This window comes from Balaenoptera borealis (assembly GCF_965194805.1).
Source record: "Balaenoptera borealis genome assembly, chromosome: 12".
Classification (NCBI taxonomy): Eukaryota; Metazoa; Chordata; class Mammalia; order Artiodactyla; family Balaenopteridae; genus Balaenoptera; species Balaenoptera borealis.
In genome coordinates this window covers 88,080,487-88,093,920 of record NC_138869.1, presented here as the reverse complement: position 1 = coordinate 88,093,920, position 13,434 = coordinate 88,080,487, and the positions used below count along the sequence as shown (strand labels likewise).

Sequence of the window (13,434 nt, the reverse complement as noted above, 5' to 3'; positions counted from 1 at the left end):
TAAGGGGGCCTGGACTGACTCTTTCCCCTCCACGTCCCACAGCTTCCCTCCTTAGGCGCCTAGGTGAGCACATTCAGCGGTTTCAGGAGAGCTCTGGCCTGGGCCTGAGCCTGGACCAGGGAGGTGTGGCCCTCCCAAAAGAGGGGTGGCTGGTGCAGCCACTGGACCCCTTCAATGCCTCTGACAGACGATCCTTCCTGCAGGTGAGGCCCGGAGAAGGGGAGTCCACTGTGTCCCCTGCCCCCCTCCTCAGTCTCCCTACCCTGCCCCTCAGTCTCTGCTTTCCATTCCTATCTCTACACCTCTGTCTCCCCATCCCTCTCCCCCTCAGTCTTATCCGATGCCTGCTGTCAGAATCCCTTATGGCCCTTTAGTCTAGCCCCTCTGATTTTTGGATTTGCCCTCTACCCCCTAGTCTCCCCTTCCTTTCTTCAGCCTCCCACTTTTTTTGTCCCTCAGGTCCTGTCCTTCAGTCTTTCCTTTTCCCTGTCATTCACTCTCACTCCCTCACTGCCCCTCAACACCGCCCCCGCATCCTTCAGATTAAACACTAAACCCACCACCAAGTCTCAGTATGGAGCAAAAATCTGGACCGTCTTTGGAACCAGACCTGGCTCACAATAGGCACTTGAAGATATCTACTGAATGAATGAACAGATTTACCATTTTTCACACCTACTCTATCCACAGTCTCCAGAGGTCATCTCACGTAGGCCCTATTCCTAAATCCATCTGCATTCATTACTTATTCTACAATTATTATTTCAGTATACTGCAAGTGACTACCAAGTGTTAGCCACTACTCTTGACCCTGGGGATATAAGAGTGAAAAAGCTGACAAAAATATCTGCTCTTGTAGATCTTACATTCTAGATGAGGAGACAAACAGGAGAGAAATGAACACTTAAATAAACAAACCTATTTCAGATACTATAAGTATACAGAGATCCATTAGGGAGAGAGACTGGAGCGAACAGCGAATAAAGAACAGGTCAGAACTCTCACAATCCCATTTCTTCTTCCCCATCCTACCTCTTAGCGGTATTGGGTAAATGACCAACATTGGACCAGCCAGGATGGGCCTGTATTCCTGCATCTGGGAGGCGAAGGCAGCCTTGGGCCTGGCTCAGTGATGAGAGGTAAGATGCAAGGGTGAGGAGAGACATAGCTGAGGAATTGGTGGAGGCCAGGAAGGGGAGTTGCATATTGCAGTGCTATGAGGTCTGAGGGTTGCAGGAGTTGACACCCACTTCACACACACCCCCTTTGGACTCTTCACAGGGCACCCTGCAACCCTGGCCCCAGTCTGGGGGGCCCTGGTGATAGGTCTGGAACATAGATTTTATGGCCTGAGTATACCCGCTGAGGGGCTCGACGTGGCCCAGCTCCGCTTCTTGTCCAGCCGCCATGCGTGAGTAGGGGTCGGGAAAGTGTTTGGGGTCATGGGACTGAGGATGTCTGTGTTTTGGCATCTCTGCATCTGTGTCTCTCTCCTCCACTGCCCGAAGTTGACCTCTGAGTCTCTGGTCCCATGTTTTTGCCTCTGTCTTTCAGTGCCCTGTTCTTTCTTTCCCCATCTCTGGGTCTCTCTCCTTCCCTTTCCCCCAATCCCCCCTTCCACTGTATTCTTACGTTTTGCTGTCTCACTATGGCCTGTTGGTCCAGCCCACCAGCATCTCTTACCTGGATGACACAGCCTCCTCACTGGTCTCCTTGTTTCTGCCCTTGATCCCTCCAGTCTATTCTCCAGATGAAGCAGAGTGATCATTAGAGCATAAACCAGATCACCTCTCTCCCGGCTCAAATCCCTCACTTGTCTCTCATCACACTCAGAGTAGAGACAAAAGCTTTGCAGTGGCCACAGGGTCTGATTGGCTCTGGCTCCCCAGTTAACTCTCTGATCTCTCCTACAGGCTAGATTTTCACCCAAACTGCCTTGGAGGTTTTTCCTCTCCCACCTAGTCTGGAAGAGAATGGTGGAGGCTTTCCAGATGGGTCTCCCCTGACCTAGGCACTCATGTAGAAATGAGTTTGTGGGCATGGGGAGTCCTCAGAAATACATCATGAGAAAAGAGCCCTAGCTTCTGGCCAGACTCCCTCCACTCTCCATTCCCGCCTATACAATGGGGGAATCTTCAGGGATTCCCAGTGATGGGGACTGACCCAGCCTCCCCTCTGACCCTAGGCTGGCCGATGTGGTCTCTGCCCGCCTCGCACTCTCCCGCCTCTTCAACGTCTCCTTCTCCAGCCCCTGGCTCTGCTTCGGAGGCTCCTATGCCGGCTCCCTGGCTGCCTGGGCCAGGCTGAAGGTCCCGGGACTCCTCTGAGAGGACTGGGGGGAGGGAACTTGGACTCCGGGGTCCCCAACTCAGATAATAGAATACCTGCCCACCACACTCCCTCCTCCCACACCCTCCTTTCCGCCCAGAAGAGCTTCCTACAATCTGCCTTCACGGGAGTCCCGTGTATAGAAGGTAGGGACTTGCCTAAGATCACACAACGAGTGAGTGACACAGGGGCGGGAAGATATGGGATCCCAGTCCCTAAGCCCCCAGGCTGATAACTTCTCTTCCCTCAGTTTCCCCATCTCATTTTCGCCTCCGTCGCCTCTTCCGCTCCGGTGCGGGCCATACTGGATTTCTCCGAGTATAATGACGTAAGGATGGCGGGCGGTGGGTCCGGGTGGGGAGGAGGGCCTCAGTGGTCGGAGTCACCTGATACTCTCCGGCGGTCGGACTTTTAGGTGGTGTCTAGAAGCCTAATGAACACTGCGATTGGCGGATCCCCGGAGGTAGGATGTGGGACCCAGTCCGAGGGGGATAGGGAGAGAGAAGAGGCCTTGAGCATGGGGGCCAAAAGAAAAGGTTGAAGCTTGCAAGGTGTCGGGGTCTGAGGGACTTGGGATCCCCGAGAGATGGGTGGATTTGGGAAGAAGGCGGGAGCTGAAGATGGGTCCGGGTACCAAGAAGGGAGGAGACCCAACAGGGGCGGGGCTGATACGGAGGCGAGGCCTGGGGACGGAAGACCCTATCAGGAGGCTGTTCCACTGTGGGGCGGGGCCTGGGGGACGACCCGGAGGAGGAGCCGGAAGAGGGCGGGGCCTCGGGTCTGAGTGGCGTTCAACTGCCCCCGGGATGAATCTGGCGCCGGGAAAGTGTGGGAGCCCAGGGAGGATGCAGGTCATGGAAAGGGAAAGGCCGGGGCCCGGGTCCGAGTCTTCGCCAACGCTGCCTCTCGCTCCCAACAGTGCCGGGCTGCTGCGTCCGCAGCCTTTGCGGAGGTGGAGCGACGGCTGCGCGCGGGCGGCTCGGCTCAGGCAGCGCTGCGAGCGGAGCTGGGCGCATGTGGGTCCCTGGGGCGCGCTGCGGACCAGGCAGAGCTGCTGGGGGCGCTGCAGGCACTCGTGGGAGGGGCGGTGCAGTACGACGGGCAAGCGGGAGCGCCGCTGAGTGTGCGACAGCTCTGCGGACTCCTCCTCGGGGACCGGGACAACTGCAGCAGCCCTGCGCCCTACCGCGGGCTTCGTCGGGCAGTGCAGGTGAGCACCCCTGAGCACCGCCAGGCGTCGGCAGACAAGGGTTCCTGCTCCACCTCCGCTGTGTGATCTTCCGCAAGCGTAAAGCCTTCTGCACCTTAGTTTCCTCATCTGTAAAATGGGTATGACATCTCATAGGGACCTCGGAGGTGAAATGAAGTAGGGGCATGGAAAACACTCAACAGGGAGCCTGGCACACCGTATGCAAATGTTAACGACTATGCTTACTATCTAGCTTGCCTACCTTGTTCTGGCCTCTTCCTGGAGCCTGCAACAGCGTCTAGCACACGGAAAGCTCTCAATTAGTATTTACAGAATGAAAAAAGGTAGCCCTGGGGACACAGTTCTCCTAGAGACCGGGCTCCCAGCCTCGGAATCCACAGCTACAATCCAGCTGTCACTTTTCCAGCGCTGTCTGCACCAAGTAGTGTGCAGTGTGCTTCACATTTATTATTTCATTGAATTCTCACAATAGTTCGAGGTAGGCACAGCTGAGGAAACTGAGATCTAAGATATTCTCACATGTCCAAGATATCACAGGTAAGATGTTCTTGGTCATCTAGTACCTTAATCTCTAACCCACAGGGACCTAGGTCCCCACCACCTCTGACGACTGACTTCCAGGAGAACTCAGGGACTCCCTCTTCTGACTTCTGACTTTTGACTTGTAGGGATCTATGGCTCCATGCTCTGGCTTGATGGGAGGAAGGGAGGAATGTATGTATGTATGTATGTATGTATGTATATTGTCCCCTAGGTTGTCACACACAGCCTGGGCCAGAAGTGTTTAAGCTTTTCTCGAGCAGAGACAGTGGCACAGCTGAAGGTCACAGAACCCCAAGTGGCCGGCGTTGGCGACCGGCAGTGGTTGTACCAGACCTGTACCGAGTTTGGCTACTGTGAGTGACTGGCCTAACCCTCACCCCCAAAACATACATTCTGTGCTATGCCCAGACATGCTATCTAACAGGTAGTCTGGACTCGTTTTCATTTCCATAGGACAACTAGCCGGACTGCTGGGCCTCGTTTAACCTGCAGGTGTGGGGTGTGGGGTGAACAGCCGTACTAGAGTGTGCATGTGTGCTTGACCCTCACGTACCTTCTCACTCACACACTTAGCCCTCAACATGAGTGATCGTCCCTTCAATCTGCTCTTCATCTATGTGCCTGTCCCAGGAATGGCCCTACCCTCTCCAGTTACCAGGCTAGAAGCCCTAACAGTGCTTTGCATGCCTCCTTCCTGTCATCCCCATAGCTTGTCAATCACTGAGTCTTGCCCACTGTTTATCCTGGACAACTCGGCAGTTCACCCAACCCCTTTCTCTTCCCACCTCTGCTGTCCTGGTAGGGGTCCCCATGCTCTCCTGCCTGGATCCCTGACGCAGCCTCTTCTCTGGTCTCTAGGCCTTCCCTTCACCCATACAATGCAACTTCCTCACAGGGTTTTGCATATTTTGACACCCCCTGCCCGATACACCAATCTTCCTAATCCTCAGGCATTTTCTTGGATTACTTATCTTCCCCTCTTCACACAATTTACTCATTTCCAAGTCTCAACACAGGATGTCCCCTCCTCAGGAAGGGGGGCACGATCTCTCAAGATAAGTCTGCCTCCCTGCCCCCTACCCCATTAGCTCCGTGTTCTTCTCCTTAGCACTTCCCACAGTCTTATCATACATTCTTTATTGCCTATCTCCCCTCTGGACGGTGAGTCCTGTGACAGCAAAGCCTGGGGCTGTTTTGTTGTCACTATGTTCCCAATATATTGTTCAACATATATCTGACTACATGGTAGGTGCTCAAATAAATGGTGAAGGAAGGAATGAATTAATGTGAGGCTGAGAAGTTACATTTACCCTGAAAGCACAGGGGAGCTATGGATATTAAGCAGGTGTCCAATTTGTGCTTTCAGCACTCCAGGCTCCTTCTCACCTCTCGACCTTTGCACATGCGGTTTCCTCTTTTCTCTCTTTGTTTGCCTCACACCGGCTAATTCCTTAAGGTCTTATCCCTTGCAGGATGCTGTCCCTGAGCCCACTGTGCTCCCTCTGAGACGGCCCCACCCCTACTCCAGGCCTTTGTCCATAACAGCCCTGATCATTCTGGGCCATTGCTGTCTGGGGCTGAGTATGTCTCTGACAGGACCGTGAACTCATTGAAAGGAGGGTCTAGAGCTGTCTTGGTCATCAGTGGGGAGAGCTCTGTAAATGATTATTAAAGAGGTAGGGGGATGGCTATGTACTCCACACTTATGGATACCTCTCTCCACAGATGTCACCTGTGAGGTCCCTGGATGCCCTTTCTCCCAGCTCCCAGCTCTGCCCTCCAAACTAGAGCTATGTGAGCAGGTGTTCGGGTTTTCAGCCTCATCCATAGCCCAGGCTGTGTCCCAGACGAACTCCTACTATGGTGGCCAGACCCCAGGGGCCACCCAAGTGCTGTTTGTTAATGGTGAGCATGCTATCAGAACCTGACTCCTTAGTGTCTACCTGATGCCAGCTCAACACACCATTCTCTCCTTTCTTTCCAGGGGATATAGACCCCTGGCATGTGCTAAGTATAACACAGCCTTTGGGACCCTCAGAGTCAGCCCTTCTCATCCCTAGTGCTTCTCATTGCTTGGACATGGCACCTGAGAGACCCTCAGACTCCCCCAGCCTCCGCCTAGCACGCCAGGTAAGAGAGAAAAAGCTCTGGGTGATTTGCATTGTCACTTGCATACTAATTTGCATGCTCCTGCTCTCTACAAGTGCTGCAGTCTGACTGTCCAAATTCTCTCCACCTCACCACAGAACATCTTCCAGCAGCTGCAGACCTGGCTTGGTCTGGCAAAGAAGAGCCAGGTTAGGGGTGGGGTCTGAGCCCCACATCCTCACCATTCCCTGTGTGGCCACCTCAGTCCTGGATGTATACACTTATTGGACAAGAGAAAGCTTGTTTTGAAAGAGGAAATTCCCAGCAATTCAGATTTAGCACCTGTTCTGCATAAAACTGACTTGTGTCTGCAAACGTCCTCACTCCCAACTAAAAGTGCTTTGTTACAGACAGAGAGTTATGTGAATATAAGTGATTATTCTCATCGTGAATATTGTTATTTTAAATGTCAAAGAAATATGGCTCTTTATGCTCCTCTCCTCCCCCTGCAAATCAGCTTCTGGCTCAAATTCTGCTCAGCTCCTGGACTGGGTGCCTTGCTTCGTGTCTCTCTCTGGACCTCAGACCCTGACCTGTCTCTGCTTCTCACTGTTTGTCTCACTGTGCCCTCCTCCCTCAGTCTCTTCCTGTCTAACTTGTCTCTGTCTCAAATTGTCTCTCCACCTCCTCCTGTTTCTCTGGATATCTTCCTTTCTGTCTCTCTCTGTGTCTTAGTCTGTTTCTGTTTATTTCTCTGTGTCTGTGTCTCTGTCCCTGTCTCTCAGTCAGTATCTCCTCTACTCTTCTCCTCTCTTGCTTGCTCGGTCCTTAGTTATCTCCACTGCTCTACTCCTGTCTCTCATTTCTGGTCCCTGTGTCCCTTTAGTCACTTTCTCTCTCACTCTCTCTCTCTGCCTCTATTTCCCTCTCTTCAGACTTTCCGTCTCTCCTTCGTTATCTTCTCAATATCTCTCTCCCTCAGGCTCTGTTTCTGTCCCTTATGCTCTTCCCCGCTGTCTCTATTTCTCTTCCTGTCACTTAATCTTTGTCTTTCTCTGTCTTTCAGTTTTCCATCTTTTTCACTCACCATCTTTTTCCATAATTAAATGTCACTCTCGGGCATTTTCAGCTTCCAACCCTAGGGATTTAGGGTTCTGGTCAAACCTTCTTGATGGGGACACCCCCAAGTTCTAAGAGGTTGGGCCCAGTACCAAGGGGTCCAACCCCAGTACTAAGGGTCCCGCTTAGCCTGCTTTAGCACTGCCAGCAGTGCCCTGTTCACCACTCGGAGCAGCAGCCACCAGGAGCAGGAATTAGCAAGTCAGGGCGACTGAGTGCCTCTGGGAAGCTGGGAAGTGGAGGAGAAGTAAAGGCAAGTCAGGACAAGGGGTTGGGGGCTGGGATGGTAACAGAAGCCATAAAGCCCATTCTGTGAGGAAGTCACTCCCTGCCTTTCTTGACTCCAAACCCTGAGGAGTAACTTTTTTTTTTCTTCTGAGGATTAATCCCAGCCCCGCTCACCGGGTGCTACCCTGTACCACTTACTGCTCTTTAACCACAGCCCCTCATGCTGAGGTCTAGCCTCAGTGTGTCCCTTTATACATTTAGCATGTGCACCATGGTCTGGCACATCGTGGGTGCTCAGTACCTGTTGAGAAATGAAAGAATGAGGTCAGCCCTCAACTCTTCACATACTTTTGGTTTTCCTCCTACTTTGCTGGATGCAACTTCTTTCATTTTCCTTTGCAAACTTCTTCTCCATTTATTATTCGAATGGGTTTGGGTTTGGTGCTGGGCTACTTTCCCTTAAGTATTCTCAGAACTTCCCTACCAATGTGTCTGTGGTGCCAGGGCTAGCTCTCAGGTATTCCAGAATATTGATTACCTCAGCCTTTGAGGGTTTTCTCTGGAGGCCCTTCGGCCAGTGAAAAAAGCCGGGGCTGCTCTGCACCTGGCAGGTGCAGGTGTTTCTGCCTCTTTCCTCTGAAGTTGCTCAATTTGAGTCTCGACGCTGCCACCCTTCTCAGATCTAGATGTTTCTCTTCTGGTCCAGATAAAGGCCCCTGATTCTGGGGACGTAGTTCTGCTCCGGGTCAGGGCCCACCACACAGTGCGCGGGGCGGAAGGCATTTCAGGATCACTCCGAGGCCGAGGCCGAGGCCGAGGCCGGCGGCAAGAGAGTGCAAGTTCGCAGGTCTCATGTCCTGGGATCTGTCCGAATGGGTCTCCAGGAGCGAAGTACATCCGCAAGAGGCACGCGCAGGGGCCGAGCCCTCGGAGCCCTGCTCCGTGGCCGCTCCGTGGTCAGTTCCGTGATCCGCCCGCCGCCAAATCTGGCTTGGAGCATCTTCTCGTTGGCCCCCGGGCTTCCCTGCGTAGGAGGAAGGACACCTCACTCCGGGGCTTTGATCGTTTGGGATCAGAACTGTCAGTTTGAGAGACGCCCCCAAGAAGTAGAGTTCATTCAGGCCAAATGTTAAGTTTTTCTCTTTTTCTTTTTCCTAACTCCACGATAGGGGAGAGTGAAATAGGAAGAATGTGATTTTATTTTTAATGTTAATTTTGGGTTATTTTGGTTCTTTATGTTCCCTTTTCCCCAGCCCCAGAAGAATTTGAAGAAACCGTTTTATTTTGTTTTCATTTAATTACCTAAGGAGGAATACCATTGACGTCTAGTGGCCGGTTAGCTCAGTTGTTTAGAGCGTGGTGCTAATAACGCCAAGGTCGCGGGTTCGATCCCCGTACGTGCCAAACTGTATAAGATAAACCGCTTTCTTACACTTATACACAGCTGAGAGTTCTGCCAGTTTCAGGTTCACTACGATGTCACAATTAATGTCGAGAAGACAAACCTCTCGCTGAGAACTTTAAAAAATCTGAACACACATCTTTGATGTGCCCTAAGGTTGAAGTCCTGTTTTGACTCCCATCTGCAGGGAGAAAGATTAGCAGTGAGTGACCCAGCAAGGGAAATAGAGCCGTTTTGAGCATATTATTTTTCCACTGGGTAACTGATTCTTGCAAAGAAACTGACCCTATTGGATTATTTTCGTCCAAAAAAAAGCTGGGAAACCATCCACACTTTCTACACTTCCACACTTGGGTCTTAACTAGTTCAGCGAAGATGAAACAAGATCTTTTATATGACGTGTGAAAAAAATATATTAATATCAACACTAAAAAAGAAACAGCTTTGACAATCGTCTCTTTATAACAGGGAAAGAGCTCCCAATGACCAAACCTGGAACAGTTTGAACAACAAATAGTGTGGTTTTGGATTATAGAAGTTACCTTTTTGTAAGAGACACTTATATTTATACTTTGGGATAGGAGAAGGTTTCTAAAGGAATAAGACACAACAGCGCTAAACATAAGGGGAAATTTGATAAATTTAAGTGAAATGAAGAACTCTGTTTATCAAAAAAAAAAACTATAAAATAATGAAACACAGAATGGGAGAAGATATTTCCAATATAAATAACGAAAAGGACTAGCATGAAAATATGGTATAAAGAACTTCTATGAGTCCATGACTCTATGAAGTCTATGACTTCTTGAGAGAGTGAGCCAGGCGGAAGATGTTTGTCTTTTATTTAGCTTGAGACGTCAAACAGCGTCACCTCGGCTCCATTCTTTCTTAGAAGCGAGTCACTAAGCCCAGCCCATAGTCAAGGAGAAGGCAATCAGATTCCACCTTTTGATAAGAGGAGTGCCAAAGAATTTGTGGAAATATATATTTTTAAAACTACAGCAACCAACTTTATTAGAAATTAGGAAAATGCAAGTTATCCTATAATTAAATACTACTGATCTTCCACCAGAATTACTAAAATTAATATGACAAGAAGTACTATTTGTCAAGGATGTGACATAATAAGAACTTTCATCACCACTATTGTCTAAACTGATACAACTACTTTAGAAAACAGTTAGACTCTATCTAGTAAGTTGAAGATATACATACCCTATTATCCTAGACATATACCCAAAGGAAATATGTGCACAAGGAGATCTGTATAAGAATGTTCATAGTAGTATTGTGTGTATAGCCAAGAACTGGAAACAACCTGAATGAACCTTTACAGTAAATTGGATAAATAATGTTGAATACTATTCAACAGTTGACAATGAACAGATCAGAGCTATACACAAAACTATGGATGAATCTTACAAGCATAATTTTGTGAAAAAAAGACACAAAGGAAACATTTAGTATGATTATACTTATATAAATTTAAAAACCACAAAATTATGGTATATTGTTTAGGGATGTATGTGTAGATGGTAAAATGTATTAAGAATGTAAAAAACGGTTACCATAAAAGTCAGGATTGTAGTTTTCTGGGGGGATAAGAAGAGTGTGGAAGGCAGGGTGAGTGGAAGGGACATACTGAGGGCTTCTGGAGTGCAGCAATGCTCTTTTTTTTTTTTTTTTTGCTCCTGAGTAATGGTTAAATGGGTGTTCAATTTGTAATTAATTGTTAAGTTGTAGAAATAAGGTTTTATTTACTTCTCTGTATGTTTGTTTTGCAACAAAGTATAAAACTAAGCAAAGACAAACAAGGAAGCTTTCTATGTTATCAATGAGTAAAGATTTCCAAAACATATTGTGAGGTATCAAAAGCAAGACCCAGAACATATGAATCTATATATTTACATGCAAGTGGACAAAGAAACTCCAGAAGGTTAAGTAACAAATTAATAATAGTAGAAACCTGTGGATGGTGGAGAAAAGAGAAGGAACCAGGTAGGTGAGTAACAGGGATGGGAAGGAAACTTTTAACTGTATAACTATTTATACATTTTTGAACTCTATGAGTATATTACCTTTTCAAAATACAAAACAACCAAATAAATACAAATTCTTAAAAGCACTATTCAGAAGTCTTATAGGAAAATGTGTCCTCTTTAGAACAGATTCCCACTCCCTCGAAGCCTCATGTATTATCTTCATCCAGACTTAGCTCCAGTAGCTCAGGAGTCAGGGTTTATTCCTGGACAGTTGAAGGTTTGGAAAGTGGAACAACTAGTGATTACACAGATGAACATCTGCACCTCTCCAGATGGGATTAGAAGTCTTAGGTGCTTAGTCCTAACTGCAGGGTCAAGCTTTAAGTCCTTGCACAAGCACTGACTAGCAACGGTGGGTCACATAATTAAACAGAAGACCCACGGTTAGCAACTCAGTCAGGTTTGTACACACACCCACAACAGGGAGCTATATAAATGGAATTCAGAACCTTTATCTATGAACAGACCATTCCTGTCCGCTTTCAGGGTTAAACACTTGAAATTTGCTTGTACATCCACCTGTGGAAAAACTCATTTATTGTACCCTGGTAGACCATTCATTCAACATGTATGCAACAAATTGTTAATGAGTAGCTGCTATTTAACATGTACTCCTCGAGATACTGGGACTAAACATGCGAACAAAATGGGCAAAACTCTATCCTCATGGAGTTTGCATTGTAGTGGGAAGTGCAGACCAATGAATAAGTAAAATGTATAGTGCAGTAGATGGTGATAAGTATGAATGAAAAAATATAGCAAAAAGATAATAGGGATGGCTTTTTTTTTCTTTTTAATGTCTTGTAATTTTAAATATGTTGAACAGGTAAGCCTGCACTGAGAAAGTGATATCTGAGCAGACCTGAAGGATATGAGGAAATGAGTTAGGCACGTATTTGGGAAAGGGTGTTTCCAGGCAGAGGAAGCAGACTGTGCAAAGGACTGAGGCAGGAGTATGTCTGACTTGTTGAGGAAGAGCAAGGAACTAGAGAGGAGGGTGGAGGGGAGGAGGGGAGGGCTCTTGCAGGCCACTAGAAGCACTTCAGTTTCTTTACTGAACAGGAGGGAAACTCTTGGAGAGTTTCAAACCCTTGGGGAATTTTGCACTACTTCTGTGTGTAGAATAGACAGGAAAGGGGCAAGGTTTCTAGAAACCAGGGGACAAGTGACGGGTCTACTGCAAAAATTGAGGTGATGGACCCGAGAAACACCTGAGGATCTACATACTGGAAATGTTCCCAATGGCCAGCTATGGTCACAACCACTATTGGTCACAGGGCAGGCTAAGACTCTGTTCTTTCTTAAGTGAAATGAGGACTGTTTGGACTTCACCTCAAATTGTATCTTGTTGCCAGGTAGAACTGGCCTGGAGGAAAAGACAGAAGCAAAATTCCAGAATAAAGAACTCCCTCTTTATTCACGACAGGAGCAACTTCACATAAAACCTGAGGTGCTCAATCAGTAAAATGCCTTTAAAATGGTTTTGTAGAAAGGAAACAAAAATTAATGTAAAATTGTGTCAAAGGAAAGAAAAGGAGAGGGGAGGAGGTTGGGATTAACATATACACGCTACTATATATCAAATAAATATTCAACAAGGACCTACTGTATAGCACAGGGATCTCTACTCAATATGCTGTAATAACCTATGTAGGAAAATAATCTGAAAGAAGAATAGATATAGGTATATGTATAACTGAACCACTTTGCTGTATACCTGAAACTAACACATTGTAAATCAACTATACTCTAATATAAAATAAAGATTTTTTTAAATTAGGCAAGAAATTGATAGGCCTTCTTGTATGATAGTAAAGGAAATAGTAAAAACTGGTTGAATTATGGATATATTTTGAAGGTGGAGCTGTTAGATGAGATGTAAGATCTGAGCAAAAGCAAAGATTCACAGATAAATGCACAGATGGAGTAGTTGTTTACTGAGATGGGGGAAGATTGGGGCGGAGAAAGTTTGGGGGGAAGATTAGTAATTCAGTCTTTGGCAATGTTAAGTATAAAATACTTGTCGAGAAGGCAGCTGCGTTTGTGAATTTGGAGTTTGAAGGAGCAGTCCAAGATGGAACGACATTTGCATATACGTGGTATTTAAGGACTGAGCCCTGAGCGTGCAAATGTAAGATTCATACAAGAGATAGTTATAATACAACATGTAAATAGGACTATTAATAAGATTGAAATAACTTCAGGAATCCTGGGTGTATTCTAGGAGTTTCTAAACCAGTCTTGAGGAGTCAGCAAAAGCTTCGGGGAAGAGGTAGTGGGTAATGTCTGAACTGAGATCCAAAGGACAAGTAGGAACTGGCAAATGGGAAGGGGAGAAGGAATTCCAGGGGAAATGCAACCTCGACGTCCACAAGCAAGAGAGGACACGAAACAGTCAGGAATTGCCCTGCCCCTTTCCACTCCAACTTCTCTGTCACATTCACCCTCCTGCTGGAGGAAGGACTATAGACGTT

The 13,434-nt window shown here is 47.6% G+C and overlaps 1 protein-coding gene across 1 annotated transcript in view; it reads left to right on the top strand.

Moving 5' to 3' along the window:
* Nucleotides 1-13,434, top strand: part of PRSS16 (serine protease 16) — a 13,601-nt gene extending 167 nt beyond the window's left edge. Inside the window, exons 2-12 of the mRNA XM_082346600.1 lie at nt 43-203; nt 1,040-1,139; nt 1,282-1,411; nt 2,186-2,309; nt 2,579-2,656; nt 2,744-2,791; nt 3,248-3,538; nt 4,293-4,434; nt 5,807-5,986; nt 6,066-6,211; nt 6,328-13,434. Of these exons, the coding sequence (XP_082202726.1) occupies nt 43-203; nt 1,040-1,139; nt 1,282-1,411; nt 2,186-2,309; nt 2,579-2,656; nt 2,744-2,791; nt 3,248-3,538; nt 4,293-4,434; nt 5,807-5,986; nt 6,066-6,211; nt 6,328-6,396 (1,469 nt within the window). The 3' untranslated portion in view covers nt 6,397-13,434. The remainder of the gene's footprint in view (nt 1-42; nt 204-1,039; nt 1,140-1,281; nt 1,412-2,185; nt 2,310-2,578; nt 2,657-2,743; nt 2,792-3,247; nt 3,539-4,292; nt 4,435-5,806; nt 5,987-6,065; nt 6,212-6,327) is intronic.